A 19,555-nucleotide genomic window follows, 5' to 3' on the forward strand; every position below is an offset into this window, starting at 1 on the left:
TGGTCTTTAGATCAGCATTAATAGCAACCTGTAAATGATCTCAAGCGTTTACCCTCTGTAGATGTTAAACTATCTTTTCCAGGTTCCTTTTTTTTTCTTAAATTTGAATTTCAACTTTAAATTTGGATGATAATGTGATAATTCTAATACATAGCACTACAAATAGCTTTTTGGAAAACAAGCAGCGGTTGAATATTTTTTAAAACCCTAATAGCAGCAAGTGCGAGTGTATTAATTGGGTGAAAATTAAAAAATCTCGAGAATTATAAAAATGGGTAATTTATTTCTTGGATAAAACAATCTAACAAAAGAGCATTTATATCATATACATGTACAACACAGCTAATTTACAATCACACAAGCTGAATACAAATTGAAGCTACATTATAATTACAATAATCATTTCTCTAGATATCGGAATATACTTCTGGTATGGGTGCTATTTGTTGGTGTCTTCTCAGTACGTGGGCGCTTTGCCAATGAAGTGATTGGAACAGCAGCTGCCTTTCTTTTTGTCTGCAAAACAAAGTGGATTCCTTAGTTCTGACAATATACGTTCACAACATTACCAGCGGCTACAGCAAAAACCAGAGTGGCCCAATTAGTAGAACATTGGAACATGAGTAGGCCATTCAGTCGCTCAAGCCTGTTCCGCTAGTTAGATCATGGCTGATCTTTACCTCAACTCCACTTATTCACCTTTGATACCTATAGCCAAAAATCTATTTCAAATCTTGAAAATTTCAATTGACCCAGCATCCTCCGGCTTTGGGAGAGTGTTCTAGATTTGTACTACCCTTCACATGAAGTGCTTCCTGATTTCACTCCTAAATGGCCGAGCTCTAATTTTAAGATTATGCCCCTCGTGTTTGAGATTTCCCCACTATAGGAAATAGTTTATATGCATCCACCCTATCAAATCAATTTATAGGAACATAACACCTTGATTAGATCACACTTCAAAACTTAAGGGAATACAGGCAAAGTTTATGCAAGTGTCCTCAATTTAACCCTTTAAGTCCTAGTGTAATTCTGGTGAATCTGCACTGTACCCCCTCCAAGGCCAATATATCTCTCCCAAGGTTCAGTACCCAAAACTGAAGCAGTACCCCAGATGGGGTCTAACCAAGGCTCTCACAACTGAACTAGCATTTCACTTTTGAATTCGAACACCCTTAAGATAAAGGCCAACATTCCATTAACCTTTTTGATTAAGTTTTGTACCCGTGCATTAGCTTTTAGTGATTTATGTACTTGGACACCTAAATACTTGCTCCTCCATATATCCTAAAAATATTCAGATTTCTCAGATCCCAGAACTATTTCATTACAAAGTAAATTATCCAGTAGAATTGGTTCCCAACAGATCTATCCTCGGCCCCCTCATATTTCTCATCTACATGAATAAAGAGTTATAGAACAGGAGTGTAAAAAGATGATTAAAAATAGAGAGGAACTGCTATTAAAAATGAGATAAACTGCCTGTACAGCAATGCAGTGTCCATAATAAAGCAGGGGAGCTGGAGCTGCGAGGAACCAGACATAGTAGGGATTACTGAGACATGGCTACAGAAAAATCAGGACTGGGAATTAAACATTGCAGGGTATAACATATTTAGAAAAGATAGAGGGGGAAAGAAGGAGGTGGAGCAGCTACACTTATTAGGGATAACAATGGCAGTAGAAAAAAGTGGTGCAGCTGTCAGCAAGACAGAAATAGAATCCATTTGGATAAAGATAAAAAGATAATAAAGGATCAATCACACTAATAGGGGTAGTCTACAGACTACCTAATAATGGAAGGGAGGTGGAGGAAGAAATATGCAAACAAATTAGGGAAATTAGTTTAAAAAAAAATCAAGGGGGAATTTAAATTACCCCGATATTAATTGGCCAGAAGTGGTAGGTAAAAGGGGTAAGGGAATAGAGTTCCTACAATGTGTACAGGACTCCTTTCCAACCCAGTATGTAAAAAAACCCAACAAGGGAGGATTTTCTATTGGATCTAGTAATGGGGAATGAACCAGAGCAGATAAGAGAAGTAAAAATATGGGAACATCTAGGCAATAGTGACCATAATATAATATGCTTTAAGATAATAATTGAAAAGGAGGTAAGTATGACAAAGACCAGGGTAAAAGATTGGAGAAAAGTTGATTTTGATGGGGCTGCGAATAGAACTTGGAAACATAAAATAGACAACAATATTGGCAAATAATGATGTAGAATGGCAATGGGAAACATTTAAAAAAGTGTTCAACAGAGTCCAGAAAAAATATATTCCACTAAAAAAAAAACTAAACACTAATATGAGACCATGGATAAATAAAGCCATAAGGGAAAAATTGAGGGTAAGGAAAGAGGCATACATTAAGTACATCGACAGGAAGGGAGAGCATGATAAGGAAGAATATGAAGGGATTAAGAGAGGTCAACAAAAAAATTAGGAAAGCAAAGAGGAACTGTGAAATTATCAAGGAACATAAAACAAAATAGTAAAATATTTTAGTCACAAATAAAAAAAGGGCGGGATGGGAATAGGGCCAAGATAATACCACAGGCAACGATAGAGAGATGGGAGAAATATTAAATCATTACTTTGCTTCAGTATTTAGCAGGGAGATAGAACAGGTGGACATGACATTGGATGATGAGATTAGTAATGAGATAACTGCATTTAAAATAGAGAGATATATTAAATAAATTAATCAAACTCAGAGGATAAAACCCCTGGTCTGGATAGATTACATTCCTGCATTTTAAAAGAATCTAGGGAAGAAATAGCAGAGGCATTACTACTTAGTTAGAAAAAGGTGCAGATAACTAATGTATACCTATATTTAAGAAGGGAGATAGAACATGTCCAGGGAACTATAGACCAGTCAGCTTAACATCGTTGGTAGGAAAAATAGAATCCCTACTGAAGGAGAAAATGGAAGAACATCTGGAAACCAAAAATAATAAATAGTCAGCATGGATTTCAAAAGGGAGTCTTGCTTGACCAACCTCATTGAATTCTTTGAAGAGGTAACAGAGAGAATAGACAAGGGTAATGCAGTGAATGTAATTTATCTAGATTTTCAAAAGGCCTTCGATAAGGTACCCCATAATAGACTGATGAACAAGGTCAGAGAATGCGGAGTCAGGACAAGTAGCAGAATGGATAGCTAGCTGGCTTCAAGACAGAAAGCAGAGAGTAGGGGTTAATGGTAGCTATTCACAGTGGCAGAAGGTGGGTAGTGGTGTTCCATAAGGATCAGTGCTGGGAACACTTGTTCACAACTTATAACGATTTAGACCTGGAATCACAAGCACAATTTCTAAATTTGCAGAGGACATCAAATTGTGTGGGGGGGTTGGGGGAAGGGAAGCTAGTCAGCACTGAGGAGGACTGCAACAAATTACAGGAGGATATCAATCAACTTGCAGAATGGGCATATAAATTGGCAAATAAATTTCTACACAGATAAATGTGAGGTATTACATTTTGGTAGGAAGAAGAGAGGTCACTTATTACTTGGAGGGTGCGAGTCTGGGTGGGGTAGAGGAACAAAAAGGGATCCGAGTACAAATACACTAATTACTAAAAGTAGCAACACAGGTTAACAAGGCCATAAAAAGCACTCTGGCTTATTTCTGGAGGGATAGAATTTAAAATTAGTGAAGTTATGCTAAACTTGTATCGAACCTCAGTTAGACCACACTTGGGAGTACTGCGTATAATTCTGGTCGCCATATTATAAAAAGGATATAGAGGCACTGGAGAGGGTGCAGAGAAGATTTACATGGATGATATCAGAAATGCGAAGGTATACCCATCAGGAAAGGATGAACAGGCTGGATCTCTCTTCTCTTGAAAAAAGGCTGAGGGGTGACCTAACAGAGGTCTTTAAAATTATGAAAGGTTTTGCTAGAGTAGATAGAGAGAGAGTGTGTTTCCATTTGTGGGGAAGAGCATAACTAGAGGCCATCAACATAAGATAGTCACCAAGAAATCAAATAGGGAATTCAGAAGAAACTTCTTTACCCAAAGTGTGGCGAGAATGTCGAACTCACTATCAAAGCAAATAGTATAGATGCATTTAAGGGAAGGCTGGACTAGCAGATGAGGGAGAAGGGAATAGAGGGTTATGCTGATAGAGTTAGATGAGAAAAGACGGGAGGAGGCTCGAGTGGAGCATAAACGCCGGCACGGACTGGTTGGGCCGAATAGCCTGTTCTGTGTTGTGTATCCTATGCTGCCCCACAGCAACATCATCCAAAAACATCAGGCTCCACATGTACACTGACTGCACCCAGCTCTATCTCACCACCACCACCTCGGATTTGTCACGCTGCTCGTCAAGACATCCAGTATTGGATGAGCCAAAATTTCCTCCAATTAAACATTGGGAAGACAAATTCTGTATCCTAGGCACCGATTCCATCCCCCTCCCTGGACGAACCAGACTGTTTACAACTTCGGTGCCCTATTTGACCTTGAGCTGAGGTTCCGACTCCATATCCTCTCTATCACCAAGACCGCCTACTTCCACCTCATAATAAAGGGATGGGCAAAAAATGCTGGCCTTACCAGTGACGCCCACATCCCATAAACTTATATATATATAAAAAAAAATCACCAGTCTCCCCACCCCTGCCTCAGCCCATCTGCTGCTGAAACCTTCATCCATGCTTTTGTTACCTCCAGATTTGACTATTCCAATACTCTTCTGACTGGCCTACCATATTCCATCCTCCATAAACAAACTCATCTAAAACTATGATTCCCATATTGTAACTTGCACCAAATCTTGTTCATCAATGTTCATGTGCTCACTGACCTACACTCTATTTATTTATTTATTGACAAATACTAAGTAAATGAACTCTGAACCCTATTCTGTACACCTACTTGTCAGATGGACTATTTAGCAATACCTTCCAGTACTAGACAGAATAACTGCAAGTTCATCTTCGGACAAGTGTCATTTCTGATCCCTGCTTCTACCCTGGCTATAAAGTCTTCAGAAAGACAGTTTAGAAAAGTATGTAAGGAGGGCAGAAGGAATGTTGGATGGTGAAGCAATTGACTGCAACAAATAATAAAAGCTTACGGTTTTTACTCTTCCCTGTAAAAATCAATCAGCACATCTCACCGTAATGTTTGGCACATAATTGGCACTGTATTGATAGTCAATCCGAAGTGGGTCATGTGACATTAAATAGAAAGAATGAAGTGGCGTTCATGTCCTGCACACCCGTTGTATTCTGTTCTTACCTGTGGCTTTGATTCTTTCCTAGTATTTCCATTCTTTTCTGGAGATAGCGTATGGAAGACAAAGTTACGGGAGTTGGCACGAGGAGCATTTAGATTCACATCGGACATTGCTGCTAGTTTCTGCAGTACTTCCCGAGGCCGGTTTAGCAGGGAGCCATTTTTCATCTATTATGCATTTATATAAAAAAGAAAAAACCATGAACAGTCAGTAACATCCCTCTCCCCCAAGCAGACTTTTGAATCTGATGCATTTCTCTTTGAAGGTATGGAGCCACTGTAAGTATGAGTATTTCTACATAAAATTATAACAGCTCCAAAAAGCAGTATAGCCTTAAGATCTGGCAGTCATTGTTTGAGATGTCTTTAAATGGCAGATATCAGCCATCTCAAAGAGCTCCTTATGACATTACAAAACAGACAAATGTTTTTAAGCACATTTTCTAACTGTTGACCCAATTTTAATTTCTGTGGGAAATTGTTTAAAATTCAGTTGGTGTGGAAATCTGACAGGCACTGTGCAGGTTTAAATTTGTTATATTGATGGGACTAGTGGGTGGCTTTGGTATACAGAGAGTTAAGATTTCATTATACCCACTAATTTTAGTTTAATATGGTGGAAAAAATTCTTCTGAAGAAAAGACTTGACTTAAAAAAAAAAAACTTTACTTAGAAAAACTACCCTGTTCAGTACATAAACCTTTGGCCAGCTGACACAAAGGGCAGGAAGGCAAAACACCGTTACCAGATTCTGCCTTGTAGCTCTGCAACTGGTCAATAGGAGTTACACAACGACCCATGCAACACCACCTCCAAATTCTCTCCTCTTCCCTCACCCCTGCCCAGAACCCAGGGAAAGCATGTCTCGTCCCCACTGTGCATCCCACCCTCTCAACCAAAATGCCAAAAACAGGCACGCTCTGCTCCGTTTAACCAAAATGAATCCTGAATATTTGTGACAATTAATAAAGGAGTCATACGTGCAGACATTCAGACACCCAAGCAGCAGGGCAATGTTATTGGTGGGTGGGACTTGGAGTTGGGCTGCTCCAGATTAGTTGCCAAGACTGGTCAAAAACACCAACTCACCGATATCAAATAAAGCACACAATCTGCTCCCATAACTTACAGCATATTAGCAGTTCAAGGGGGTAGACTCAAAATAGGTGCTCAAAAAACTTAAGATCCTAAAAAATTAAGGGTTTTATTTTGCCCCAGAAATTTTTTTTTGAAATGCCTTCTCTTAAGTGCTGGTTATAAAGAAGCAATGTCATTTTGAAGTGGATCCAAGAACGCTTAAAAAAAAACTCACACAAGTATCCCTTTCCTCTCCTCTCATTTCTGGAACACTTGAGATTGGGAGCATTTATTGAAACCCATGTGCAAGCAACCAATTCAATAATGATCACATACCCAAAGGACAGAGGAGGATTTCTGGGGCTTGAATCCCATCGGTTCCTGCTGTTTCTTTTCTGGAACTACTTCCATGGAACTACCTGCAAACCCAGATATGGCAAGCATTAGGTTGAGCCTCCTTTAATGATTTGTGCTGTACACATGGTAATCCTAAGTACAGGAAACTTTGGTTTATCCGGAGGTTAACTGTCCGGAATGCTCGAGCCACCGGCAAAAATCAGGAGCCATTTCGTTAGGGTTTTTTTTTCCTTTTCGTTGCTTTTTTTCCCCCACCAGTCAGGCTCCGCAAGGTCTCGCTGAAGCTGTTGCTAAGCTACAGAGACGCTTGCAAGGTACGGCCGACTGTTTAGAAGCTGTTGCGCAACAGGGTTTGTTGCCAGATACGGAGCTCAAAATCTCCGTATGTTTCAACATTAGCGCTGGTTTGTCTGGCCGTTTTGATGGGACGGCAACAGCTCCGTCCCGTCGGTGCCGGATAGCACAAAGTTTCCTGTAGCTGAACGTTAGTTCTACATTTTATGCTACAATCTCAGTCTTGTTCAAATAGACAAGTCTCCAGTAGGTTTCCACACACCACAAGATATATTTTTAAATAAAATCTGATATAATGGTTGTTATTACAACTAAAATACATTGAGGAACAGGATTGAAGTTAGTTCCACTTGCGATATGGTACTTAGTTTTCACCCATTCTCTTTAAAATTAAAAAATGCTTCTGGCTGAGTTAAGATGCTGTGAAGAACATGGATTTCAATGGTTGTACACACCTTTCTGTAAAGCTTTGACAGTAATTTTCTTTGCCAGTTTCATGAATTGGCTGTCTTCACCAACTTCTTCCTCACTACCTGCATCCTGTGACTGGAGAGAAAGAAAGATTATACTTCAATCTGAAGAAATTCAACAAAAGATTTGACCTTAAAAATGCAACAGTAAATTTAAAAAACTCAGTATACAAAAATTAGTTGTGTACTGACCAGTACTTTTTACTACAGAGATTGACTTTCCTCTCTTCCCTGCCCCATGTGAATAAGAAATTCTCTCCTACTCCTAACCTCAAAGTAGAGGGCAAAAGAAGCCTCCAATTACATTTGAACTAAAATGACACCCCATGGGACGGTGTAGATTTTCACATCTAATCTCCCACCTCCTCTCAAAAACAGAGGTTGGTATCCTGATAAGGAAATCAGCTAGAGGGCAGTCTTTTTGCACCTTTACAGGGGCTTTTTGTTCCCAGTGACAGTTGTATTTAATTGACTAGGGATGCATGGTGAGCAGCACGTATGCTTGGGGCAGGTAGCTGGAGAAAGTTCTGATCTACAAGGCAGCTGCACTGGATAGAAATGACCACTGTGGAACACAGCAAGAAGCCCAGAGGTGTCTGATATTGCAAATGGTAACAGCATGATCAAATAAGGAAGGAATGCTTTGGTTTTGACCTGTTGACTGAGTAAAGGGAGAGCCTATTTTAAGAGTACATCACATCTGAAAAATATTCTTCATTAGCACTCCAGAACTTCCATAACTTAACTTGTATATTCCGGTTTATGATATTGCAAAATTGGATTCTGTTTAAAACGCAGATGGTAACTTAATGAGATTTGGTTAGTCAAGTAGAGTTTGGAACTTCAACCAGTTTGAAACAGAGTTAATACTGGATCAAAGCCCTTTCACAACATTATCCTTTGAAAATATACTTGCCTCCATACAGCATCCTTTAGCCAGGAGGGCAGAATCATTTAAGCCATGAACCGCTCCACACCCACTCTTGGGACTCTGGAGTGTATATGATACGCATGCATGTGAGCAAATGATCCATATTCTTGTGCTCTTTCTTTACCCCCCCAACCCCCCCCTCTAAAACAAGGATACAAAAGCTGCCTGTATAGCAGGCTGGCCAATCAACAAAGTCTGACCCCAAATTTTAAATTCATTTCAGGGATGCAAAAGGTTTAATAGTTTGGCCTCTTACAGCAACATTAAGTGCATCTAATTGATGAACCAAAACCAGCTGGCATACAAAAAGCACCTGCTCACGAAGCCACTGCTCTCGTTCAAACCGATCCTTTCGCCATTTTACATCTGCCTCATCTACTTCCTCTTCATTTGGTTCATCCTCAGAATCGTCATGGAATAAGTCAGTCTGTGAGGAATCATCTGAAACAAAGCACACATTTATAATACTTAAACCTAAAATCTACTTTATTTTGATCAGTGTTTTTCTGCACAAGCAAATTGCAGCCAGCCACACTCGTGGAGCTACACCAGACTTGTAGGCCAAGATAGGTGTGTAGATGCGGCGAAGGTAAAGAAAAGACACGAGGTGGAATTGTCCGAGACGCACTGCATGGTTTATCAGAAAATCATGGGTGCACCTCAGATAGATTATCCGTTTATAGTCAATGAATGGAAAATTGTGGGCAATGTACCTGCAGTTTTCCATTAAGCCACCTGATCTGTGATCTTTACTACTCCATTAAACAGTTCTCTAAATCAGGTGGCTATGCTGCAGCACAGGAGTCAGCTACTTTGAAAACAAGAATATGTTGCGCCAAATCAAGTTAGGTCTTCCACTAGCATACTCCAAGATTCACTGACCATCACCTTTCAACAGTACTATATCCCAAGCCAATATTCTACAATGTGGAAAACTGCCCAGGTATGTCCTGTCCACAAAAAGCAGGACAAATCCAATCCGGCCAATTACTGCCCCATCAGTCTACTCTCAATCATCAGCAAAGTGATGGAAGGTGTCGTCGACAGTGCTATCAAGCAGCACTTACTCACCAATAACCTGCTCACTGAATCCCAGTTTGGGTTTTGCCAGGATCACTCGGCTCCAGACCTCATTACAGTCTCGGTCCAAACATGGACAAAAGAGCTGAATTCCTGAAGTGAGGAGAGAGTGACTGCCCTGGACACCAAGGCAGCATTTGACCAAGTGTGGCATCAAGGAGCCCTGGTAAAACTGAAGTCAATGGGAATCGGGGGGAAAACTCTCCACTGGCTGGAGTCATGCCTAGTACAAAGGAAGATGGTTGGAGGTCAATCATCACAGCCCCAGGACATCGCTGTAGGAGTTTCTCAGGGCAGTGTCCTAGGCCCAACCATCTTCAGCTGCTTCATCAATGACCTTCTCTCCATCATAAAGTCAGAAGTGGGGATGTTTGCTGATGATTGCAGTATTCAGTGCCATTTGCAACTCCTCAGATAATGAAGCAGTCCATGCCCGCATGCAGCAAGACCAGGACAACATTCAGGCTTGGGCTGATAAGTGGCAGGTAACATTCGTGCCACACAAGTGCCAGGCAATGACCATCTCCAACAAGCGAGCGTCCAACCACTGTCCCTTGACATTCAGCTGCATTACCATCGCCGAATCCCCCACTATCAATATCCTGGGGGGGTCATCATTGACCAGAAACTTAACTGGACCAGCCACATAAATACCGTGGCAACAAGAGCAGGTCAGAGGCTGGGTATTCTGCAGCAAGTGTCTCACCTCCTGACTCCCCAAAGTCTTTCCACCATCTACGAGGCACAAGTCAGGAGTGTGATGGAATACACTCCACTTACCTGGATGAGTGCAGCTCCAACAACAATCAAGAAGCTTGACACCATCCAAGACAAAGCAGCCCATCCAACACCTTAAACACCGACTCCCTCCACCACCGTGGCTGCAGTGTGTACCATCTACAAGATGCACTGCAGCAACTCACCAAGGTTTTTTCGGCAGCACCTCCCAAACCCACGACTTCTACCAACTAGAAGGACAAGGGCAGCAGGCGCATAGGAACACCACCACCTCCAAATTCCCCTCCAAGTCACACACCATCCTGACTTGGAAGTATACTGCCGTTCCTTCATCGTCGCTGGGTCAAAATCCTGGAACTCTCTCCCCAACAGCACTGTGGGAGTGAGTACCTTCACCACACGGACTGCAGCGGTTCACCACCACCTTCTCAAGGGCAACTAGGGACGGGCAGTAAATGCTGGCCTTGCCAGCAACGCCCACATCCGATGAACGAATTTTAAAAACAGTTCTGCTTGATGCACCATTCTTGACATGGTTTGTCTTTTTCCCCCCAGCCTGCATTCAGTTTTTAATGGATAGAAATGATAATCATATGGGGTTTATAATTTCAAACAGATCAATCTTCAGTCCAACGGTCTTGTTCCCTGAATATGAATAGAAGCTCGATAAAGTTGAAAGAAAAATCAAAAGAAATGATTGGGATATTTACAACAGTGGATGTGGATCAGGGGCTAATCATAATTGGTGTTCATAATCAACTCTATGGGGTCTTCTCTTCCCCAGATCAGCAGGCTGGTTTTATATTAAACGGTTTTGTGTGTCGTTGGACTGGAAAAAAGGACTGTACTATTCTCGGAAAATTGAAAATCAAAAAATCCACAGCGCCAGCTTCAAGGAAAAGTAAGAGAGAAACACTGTGGAATCTTCTAAAACAGCACTAGGAAATTGCTGCATTTTAAACTAGTCAGAAAAACCTAAAATACCAATATCCTAGATTGATTTATTACTGGCTAGCAGAAGTAGTGAAGGAATTCTCAATTCACCTCCCTTTGCTTCCCTCCTCAGCAGTCTGCCTTTCACCAAAGCCTTCATCACCTGGGACACAGTGGGTCAGACCATAGTCCACTAGAAGATGCAGATACCTCACCTTGTAAATAGTCAATAGTAAAGGAGTCTATAACAAGCACACTGTCCATATGGTGACTTTTTATTTGCCCAAGTCAGTCAGTGGAAAAAAAACCTCACCAGTTATGACCAGCAGATTAAAACTACAGGTGCTTCAACCCACAGCTCAGTCACCTGATGCCAAAATCAACCAATCAGGTTTGTCATATGCAAAAAGAAACTGCATTAGAGTAATACACTATTAAACATGCATTACTTAACATTATAGGGCAGTTTATAAATGTACTTGCTAGAATTCAACCAAGTTATCCACATATAAATTTAAGCGACACTTTTTTTGTTGGATGCAATGACTCACTGCTAAGTTTCCTTCAGGGAAGCTCATGCTTTGAACTTAAAATAAACCCCTAATCTAACAGTACATTTTAGAAATGCTGACAGCTAATGGAAGCCCTAACTAAAAAAACTCTAGGACAACCCCGTGATGATCCCATCTCAATGTTTTGGCATTTAACAAACACTTTAAAAAACACACCAATGTTTTTCCAACGGAATTTTCGTGCACGGCCCGGTCCATCACTATGCAGGTCCCCATCAGCCAGGTATTGTTCCTGATAAAGACGCAACTGCCGTTTATCATCATCCATCAATACCTTCCTGCAAAAAAAAAGGTGGGAGGGAAAAGAGAAAGTGGACGAAAGGAAACAGTACTTTTAGGATAACAAGTAAGGAATCATGCAGTAGAACATAAATCCTGGTCAACCTTGTTCTAGCATCCAAAGTGTTGGGAACCAAAAACCCTGGTATCTTTCTTCTTTAGGGAGTCAAGCCCTTATATTCTACACTCACTATACTTGAACATGGAATTTAATCACATGACAGTATAAGCCTTGGCCGGAGGATCTTAGAGGACAAGTCTAAAGGAAGGTAAATTTTTCTCAGATTATGGTGTTCAATTTCAGACGGTCTTGCAATGTATCAATCCAGTTCATTAAGAACAAAACAACAAGCTCTGTTGTGTAATATAATCAATCATTCAGAACTCCCAGATATGCAATTAAAATACTCTAGCTGTAAACAAAATATGTCATTTTGAATTGTAAGTTAGCCATAGTCTAAAGAGGCTTCTTTAGAATTCAAAAGGGAAATCCATAATTGCTGACCAGGAATCCCCTTGAAGTGATCACATTTCAAAACCGAAAACAAACAAAAAAAATCCTGGGAGAATCTTCAGTGCATAGAAAAAGACCTATTCAGGCAAAATAATGGCCCGGATTTTGCAGTCAGCGGTGAAGGAACGGTGCTTGCTGTTCACCTCGCCGACAGCTGCCCACAAAGTTTATGTGGGCTCTTCAACCAATCAGATTGAAGAATCGTCACAGACAAGCAAAGTCTAAACCAGGAAAGATAAATTAGATTTAAAATCATGTACATAAAGCAAAAATGATGATCGGGAATGAAAGATGAGAGAAAACGCGACAGAAAAAATTCCGGATTTCCACATTTAACTGCGCAAGTGCGTACTCCGGAAGCTGCCATCAGATTTACTCCATAATAACGGTGAGTGCCATTGGCCTCACTTATTATTAATGCAAAATCCAGGTCATTCTACTAATAAGCTAAAGGTTACATTTTAATTTTGCTTGTCTTGTTCTTGTCAGCTGTGGCTCAGTTGGTAGCACTCTCGCCTTGGTTGTGGGTTCAAGTCCCACTCCAGAGACACAAGCACAAAAATCTAGGCAGACAGTCCCAACACAGGACTGAGGGGGTGCTGCACGCTCAGAAGTGCCGTCTTTTAGATGAGACGTTAAACAGAGGCCCCGTCTGCCCTCTCAGGTGGACATAAAACATCCTATGGCACTATTTTGAAGAAGAGCAGGGGACTTGTCCCCAGTGTCCAAGCCAATATTTATCCTTCGATCAACATCACTAAAACAGATAATCTGGTCATTATCACATTGCTGTTTGTGGGAGCTTGCTGCCACGTTTCCTACATTACAACAGTGACTACACTTCAAAATTACTTAATTGGCTGTAAATCGCTTTGAGATGTCCGGTGGTTGTGAAAGGCACTATGTAAATGCAAGTCTTTTTTTTCTTATTTCCAACCTAAAATTGACATTCAATTATTGGATCAGGCAAATAGATTTTATACTCCTAAAAGACTTTTTTGTTAATCCTGATTAAACTTGCCCCATCTACAACTAGAAGGCAATGACATCTGGCAAAAGGGTAGCAAGGTTCTAAAACGTGATCCAATGAAACAATCAAATGTCTTACTTCATCCTTAACCTTTCTCTGATATTCCAGATAGAAAATGGTCGCACTTGTAGGGCAAGTACTCACATGTGAATTTTGTTCACTTGTTCCTGTAGTTCCTCATCAGACGGCAGATCTTCATCAATTACATCCTCTTCATAGTCATCAGATTCTGCATCATATTCTTCATCACTTGCCGCTTCGCTGCCTGAGAGTTCAGCCTCATCCTCTACAAAATCCCTGAGTTTCCTACAAAATAATTTCAAATTAGAAACTTGAGCTGTGATAACTTGAGCCAATAATCTACTGCAGAATCTTCAGATAAATTCACTACATTTCCTCTGAAGACTGGGGTATGACTCCTTGGGTGGCAGCAGCCCTTGTACGCCAGCCAAAGGGTCACTTTTCAGGTGGGAGCCTGGAGTGAGTATCTGCAGACCATTTGACCATGGGGCACGAGAACCATACCAGAACACAAAAGCAAAATACTACGACCATGTTGGGTATTGTTTTCTTCCGACGTCAACAAATTAATTTGCTTCATTATTCTATTGATCACAGTTTACAAGATTCAACTGTATTCAAAACTTTAGATTTTTCAATTGTCAAATAATGATCAAAGGAGGCATATTTTGGAAATACATATTAAAAAATATCAAAGGTGTAGCTGTGGTTTAGAGGGAAGAGGGGAAATAAAATCTTTGTCATACTCACAGTTTGCGTTTCATTAGAACTTCCCGGGCCATCAGCGCCTCCTCATCTTCCTCCTTTTCACCATCTTCCTCTCCATTACTTTTCTCATCCTAATTATAGAAATTTGACGTCAACTTTTCCTTGTTTATCAAATTTAGAAAACAAAACACCACACAAAACTTTAAATCATATTCATGTTCCCATACCCATCAATTCCTTGGTCACCTGTAAGTGCTATTATCCCCAATGCTCTCCTGGCCAGCCTCCCCTATCCTGCACCCTCTAAACTTAAGCTCATCCAAAACTTGGCTGCCCATATCTTATCGTGCACCAAACTGCTTATCTGCTCGCCCAGCACCCTTTTCCTTGCTGTTCTACATTGGTTCCCGGTCCTCCAATTTAAAATACTTATCCTCATGTTTAAATCACTCCATAATCTCAACCTTCCATATTGCTTAGCCTCCTCTGCGCTACAACCCCCTCCCTCGAACGCTCCATTCCTCCAACTCTGGTCCACCACCCTCTTCACCCCATCAACGGCAACTGTGCCTTCAACTTCTTAAGCCTCACACTGGAATTATCGCCACCTCCCTTTTTGTTACTCTCGAAAAGCTTCTTTGGCACAATATCCTTTTTGTTCAACTCATGCCTTTGAAGTGCTTTGGGACATTCTTCTACATTGAAAAGGTGCTGTATAAATGCAATTTGTTGTCTCATTCAGATATTTAAATATAAAAGGATGAGCTCCAAAATCTAGCCATGCAAGTTTGAAAATTAGAATCAGTGCTATATCCTGGCTCAAAGAAGCTACACTGTCGATAAGCTGCATGTTTTTACACCAAATTCTCTTGATTTACATAAATAAGCAAAGTTGGAATAGTAGTATTGCTTCTTTGGAAACATTGCGTAAATCAAACTATGACAGAGAGATACGGGATCTTCTGGAACTGTAGTTCTGTATAATTGCAGTATGTTACTTTTGGACCTCCTTTTAGGTTAGAGGATGATACTGAACTAGTCAATTATCTCATCCCATAGCTTCCAATATGGGAACGACAAATTGACATTTATCCCAAATCTTTCAGCATTTCTTCTTCAATGAGATCCTTTCCTGCCTCTTTTAATATGGGTTTATCATGTAGAGTACAGGTTGATCAGTCATGTAATACAGTATGGATCAAGGGTCCAATTTCCAGCTTATAAGACCCCTTATTGAAACGGATCTGATTTGTCACTTTAGTTTAGTTTACCTCAAAATGATCTTGCTGCTCCCTGTATTAGGAGACTGATTTTTTTGGGGTTACTTTTTTTTTTGGGAGAGTTTTTCCCATGTAAACAAGGCAGTCTAAACCATTCACATTATTTTCGTCTCTCCATACTGCACACCTCCCTAGAAAAGCAGCACCACAGGTTAGTTCCTTCAACAGAAAGTATGTGTTTGGAACTGCATTTATCCCACCGCCCCATAAATGATAAGGATATGCTGTTTTCAGCAGAACCATATCAGACCAATTGAGTTTATTACCTTAGTTGAAGGCTGTATTTGAACTTGTAATGCTACTGTCAGAGTCCAGTGCTTAGCCAGTAGAACGAGCAAGTGGCCTTAATATTTGAAATTGGAACCAAATCACTTCCACAAATTTCAAATCTATATTTTCTCACCTCACTCTCAAAAACGTCATCATCCGTTAGCAGCTGAAATTGATCATCTTCATTTTCCTCATCATCTTCCCTAAGTAGAGATTATAAGTATTGCAAAAATAATGAAATGCACATTTCACTCAAGGGTAGAATTTCAAAATGTATAATATATTGCATGTAATATTGCAGTCCATATTATAAAGAACTCCTGATCTAGACAACACTAAGCTTGGGTTAAGATTTTGCTTTGCAGAATTGAAAATTATCCATTACCTGTCTGTTGGAAAAGAGCCTGAGCAAAGTGCAAGCACCTCAGTCATAAGGTCATCTGATGCTGTGGTCATTGTTTTTTGTTGCTTTACAGCAGAAGAGATGGAAGATGAGGATTCTGCTGTAGAGAAAGACAGAAACTTCTCATTACAGATAAATCCTGGTGACATTAATGCTTTCACATTCATATTTGCCCAGTCTATGTTGTGAAACAAGGATAAACACAGGAATATTATGCATCAAGTCCAAGCATCAGTCTCTTGTCCCTCCCAAAACACATCTGCAGAATACAGGAAACTTTGGTTTATCTGGAGGTTAACTGTCTGGAATGCTCGAGCCACCAGCAAAATTCAGGAGTCGGTTCAGTAAGTTTTTTTTCCTTTTCGTTGCTTTTTTTTATCCCACCAGTCAGGCTCTGCAAGGTCTAGCTAAAGCTGTTGCTTAGCTACAGAGACGCTTGCAAGCTACGGCCAACTGTTTAGAAGCTGATTGTTGCTAGATACGGAGCTCAAAAACTTCCGTATGTTTTAACATTAGCGCTGGTTTGTCCGGCAGTTTTGATGGGATGGCAACAGCTCGGTCCCGTCGGTGCCGGATATCACAAAGTTTCCTGTATAAACATTAAGAGGACAATTAAAACTCATCAAAAAAAAGTGAGTACCTGGAGATATAAACTTTCCAGAGCAAAGTCCAAGCAACTCGTCAATATTTTGCTCTTTTTCTTTGTTCTTGTCCTTTAATGTATCAAGATTTTGAGATTTGAACTCTCCTGAACAAAAACCCAACAACTCCCCCATATTCGCATCCATTGCATTTTCATCCATACTATCCAAGATCAGTTGACGTTTTGATGGCTGCCACTTGTTACTGCGAAGGCCCACATTCAAAAACCTATAATTTGAAAAATTAAGTTTATTTAGAAATCGTGATAGATCTCAATTTAATAACTATTTTGAAGGTTTAAAATACTGTACATCAACCCTCCATGCATATACAGCAAGGTGAAATGGAAAAAGAATATATTTATGATGGTTTAATACACAGCAAGAAATACTTTGTGTTCCAACATTTATTTGAGGAAAGCAACTTGAAGTGGTATCCAACAGAAAGATGCTCAAGAACGTCAACATTGTTGTTTCAGCAGCTTTCACCTGGAAAGCTACAATTCTTGCAAATGTGAAAGATACACAAGGTTAATAATAATTCTAGGATCGGAGCAGAAATTAATACTTTGTAACTTTAACTCAAAGTGGTTATTTCCCTGACCCCAGCCTTTTTAATGAATACAGCAACTCACCCATCTGCATCTAGTAACTGACTTTGTGTTTCATCGTCGAGAGAGAACCTGAACTGGGATTCACCAGCAGAGTTCTTCGGTTCTGGAGATGCATTGTATAAATCTTGTGAATCTTCTACTGGCATCGAGGGCTCAGATAGCTTCCCAGAACTCTGTTGGTATCAACAATGCATCGTCACACATTATTTTTGAGCATTTTTTACTGCTCCATCTGGAAGGTCAGCGTGGAAAAGGCTGTGGTGGCGAGGTATTCATGACAATATTTTGTCACTAGCTAGCCAAGTTCAGTTTGATGTACAGCCAGACATACAATATCACTCCCACATACTTTTAAAAAGCCAAAACATTTTATCTTGGGTTTCGAGTTGGTCTCTCCAATCACAAACAGCAAACTACATTACTTTGCTTTAGACAAGATCAGATCAAAGGCCCAAGTCGTAAAAGCAAAAATGTATTCTATAATATTTTTCATCTTCAGAATAGCCAGTATTGGAGCTACCAATATTTATACGAAAGCCAGTCCTCCATCAATAATTTGCTCCAAAACTGAAACCTGATAAATCTGAACTTTGCACTTACCTTAGATGCTGAACTGATGAAGCTCGTTTTGAACTGACTGTTTGGATTAAAGAGGTTAGGTGATGGTGATCTGAATCCTCCCAGCATAGCAACTCCAAATCTGCCTGGCTGTTTGTTAATTGGTTGGTAGGAGGGAATCATTGACCCAATTAGCTCAAAGCTACTGTTGTGGCTATTCTCCTTTGTTGTGGAGGCCTGGGAAATGGAGTCATCTTCATCTGAAACAGAAATTAAATTAAAAAAATATACATCAATGGTTATAAATACTAGATCAAGACTGCCCTCTGTCACTTCTGAAAACACCCAATGAATGATCTGCCATATTCACTAATCAGTCACTGTTCAAGGTAGACCCAGGTTACTCTTCCCAGGTTTAAAAAAAAAATTCATAAAAAAGGAAACATTTCCACTAAAGCACATTTAGCTACCATAGGTCGTTTTTAGTTTGAGATATTCAAATTTATAAAGAAAATAGCAGTAATGAAGTAAAGGCTCGCAAAAATCACCAGGTGCAGATAGTCTGCATTATAGCACAAAGGTGAAATGAACCGCTTAGGCAGTTAAGATGGTAGAATTGCCTCAATGTCTGTGGTCCGAAGGAAAACCCATACACAAAAAAAAAAAATCCAGATTAGAATTCAGTAACTCTGGCTGAAAATGTGTGCTGTAGAGGGGATTAGGTGCTGCTGGATTAGCTCCTCTCACAGTTGACAAGCTATCAATACGGACCATTCATGCTCACACATAAATCACCAGTAGGGCAAAGTGCCAGTGATCATTGCAATCTGTAGAACTGCAACCCAGTATAAGTCGCAGCCAGCACAAGAGTCAACATAAATCAAGAACCCTATCAAGTTGGATTCTACCAGATCAGGCACAAATGGCCAAAAGCTTTCCTTCTGTGCTGTAAACTTTAAAAATTGCTTTTAGATTGACCAAACGGAGGATAGGGAGATGAGGGATAAGAGACACGAGAATAGAAAAAGGGCTTCAGGTTTCATCTGTTGAAAGTACCCCCTTTAAATTAACAGTATCTTGCTAATTTCCCTGTGAAGCTTTTAGCAATAACAAGTCATGGGACAGAAACTAAAATTCATTACCAAGTTTGCTATCTCCTTTGGGTGGGGTTTGTTGAAGTTGTAGCCTCAATTTGTTGCCAGAAGTCTGTTCACTGAAAAACCATTACAATTATAGATCAGTAAAACCAAGTAGATGGTTAGGCATGTACAGTACTTCACAAATGCATGCCAAAAACATCAAAGAGCTTTTATTAGACTATGAATCAATTGAGAATTCCATTCCATAGCTTCAGGACCACCATGTCACCATGGAGCGCAAACACAGAAAGAGTCAAATTCTCACAATTTTGATTACCATCACGAGTGTGATGAAATTTGAAGAGGTCTGGCAGAGATTGGCATCTCAGGGCTCCTCCTCCATCACTCAAATCAACGATACCCACTACTCTCTGCACAGCACATGAATA

At 40.2% G+C, this 19,555-nt stretch overlaps 1 protein-coding gene across 7 annotated transcripts in view; it reads right to left on the reverse strand.

Annotated features, from left to right (window-relative positions):
• Positions 1-261: 261 nt before the first annotated feature.
• clspn (claspin) overlaps positions 262-19,555 on the reverse strand; it is a 54,755-nt gene continuing 35,461 nt past the window's right edge. For 4 of the 7 annotated variants that reach the window (XM_085962582.1, XM_085962576.1, XM_085962580.1 and 1 more), the window contains 14 exons: positions 19,170-19,240; positions 18,070-18,287; positions 17,491-17,642; positions 16,855-17,084; positions 16,197-16,314; positions 15,945-16,014; positions 14,304-14,392; positions 13,677-13,838; positions 11,866-11,987; positions 8,691-8,827; positions 7,441-7,531; positions 6,671-6,753; positions 5,261-5,425; positions 262-516 (listed from right to left, as the gene is read on the reverse strand). In XM_085962582.1, the coding sequence (XP_085818708.1) occupies positions 400-516; positions 5,261-5,425; positions 6,671-6,753; positions 7,441-7,531; positions 8,691-8,827; positions 11,866-11,987; positions 13,677-13,838; positions 14,304-14,392; positions 15,945-16,014; positions 16,197-16,314; positions 16,855-17,084; positions 17,491-17,642; positions 18,070-18,287; positions 19,170-19,240 (1,825 nt within the window). In that variant the 3' untranslated portion in view covers positions 262-399. The remainder of the gene's footprint in view (positions 517-5,260; positions 5,426-6,670; positions 6,754-7,440; positions 7,532-8,690; positions 8,828-11,865; positions 11,988-13,676; positions 13,839-14,303; positions 14,393-15,944; positions 16,015-16,196; positions 16,315-16,854; positions 17,085-17,490; positions 17,643-18,069; positions 18,288-19,169; positions 19,241-19,555) is intronic. The other 3 variants (XM_085962579.1, XM_085962577.1, XM_085962578.1) reach the window with 3 other exon arrangements.

This window comes from Somniosus microcephalus, chromosome 20, assembly GCF_052327205.1.
Source record: "Somniosus microcephalus isolate GS21.2 chromosome 20, FLI_Smic_1.0, whole genome shotgun sequence".
NCBI lineage: Eukaryota > Metazoa > Chordata > Chondrichthyes > Squaliformes > Somniosidae > Somniosus > Somniosus microcephalus.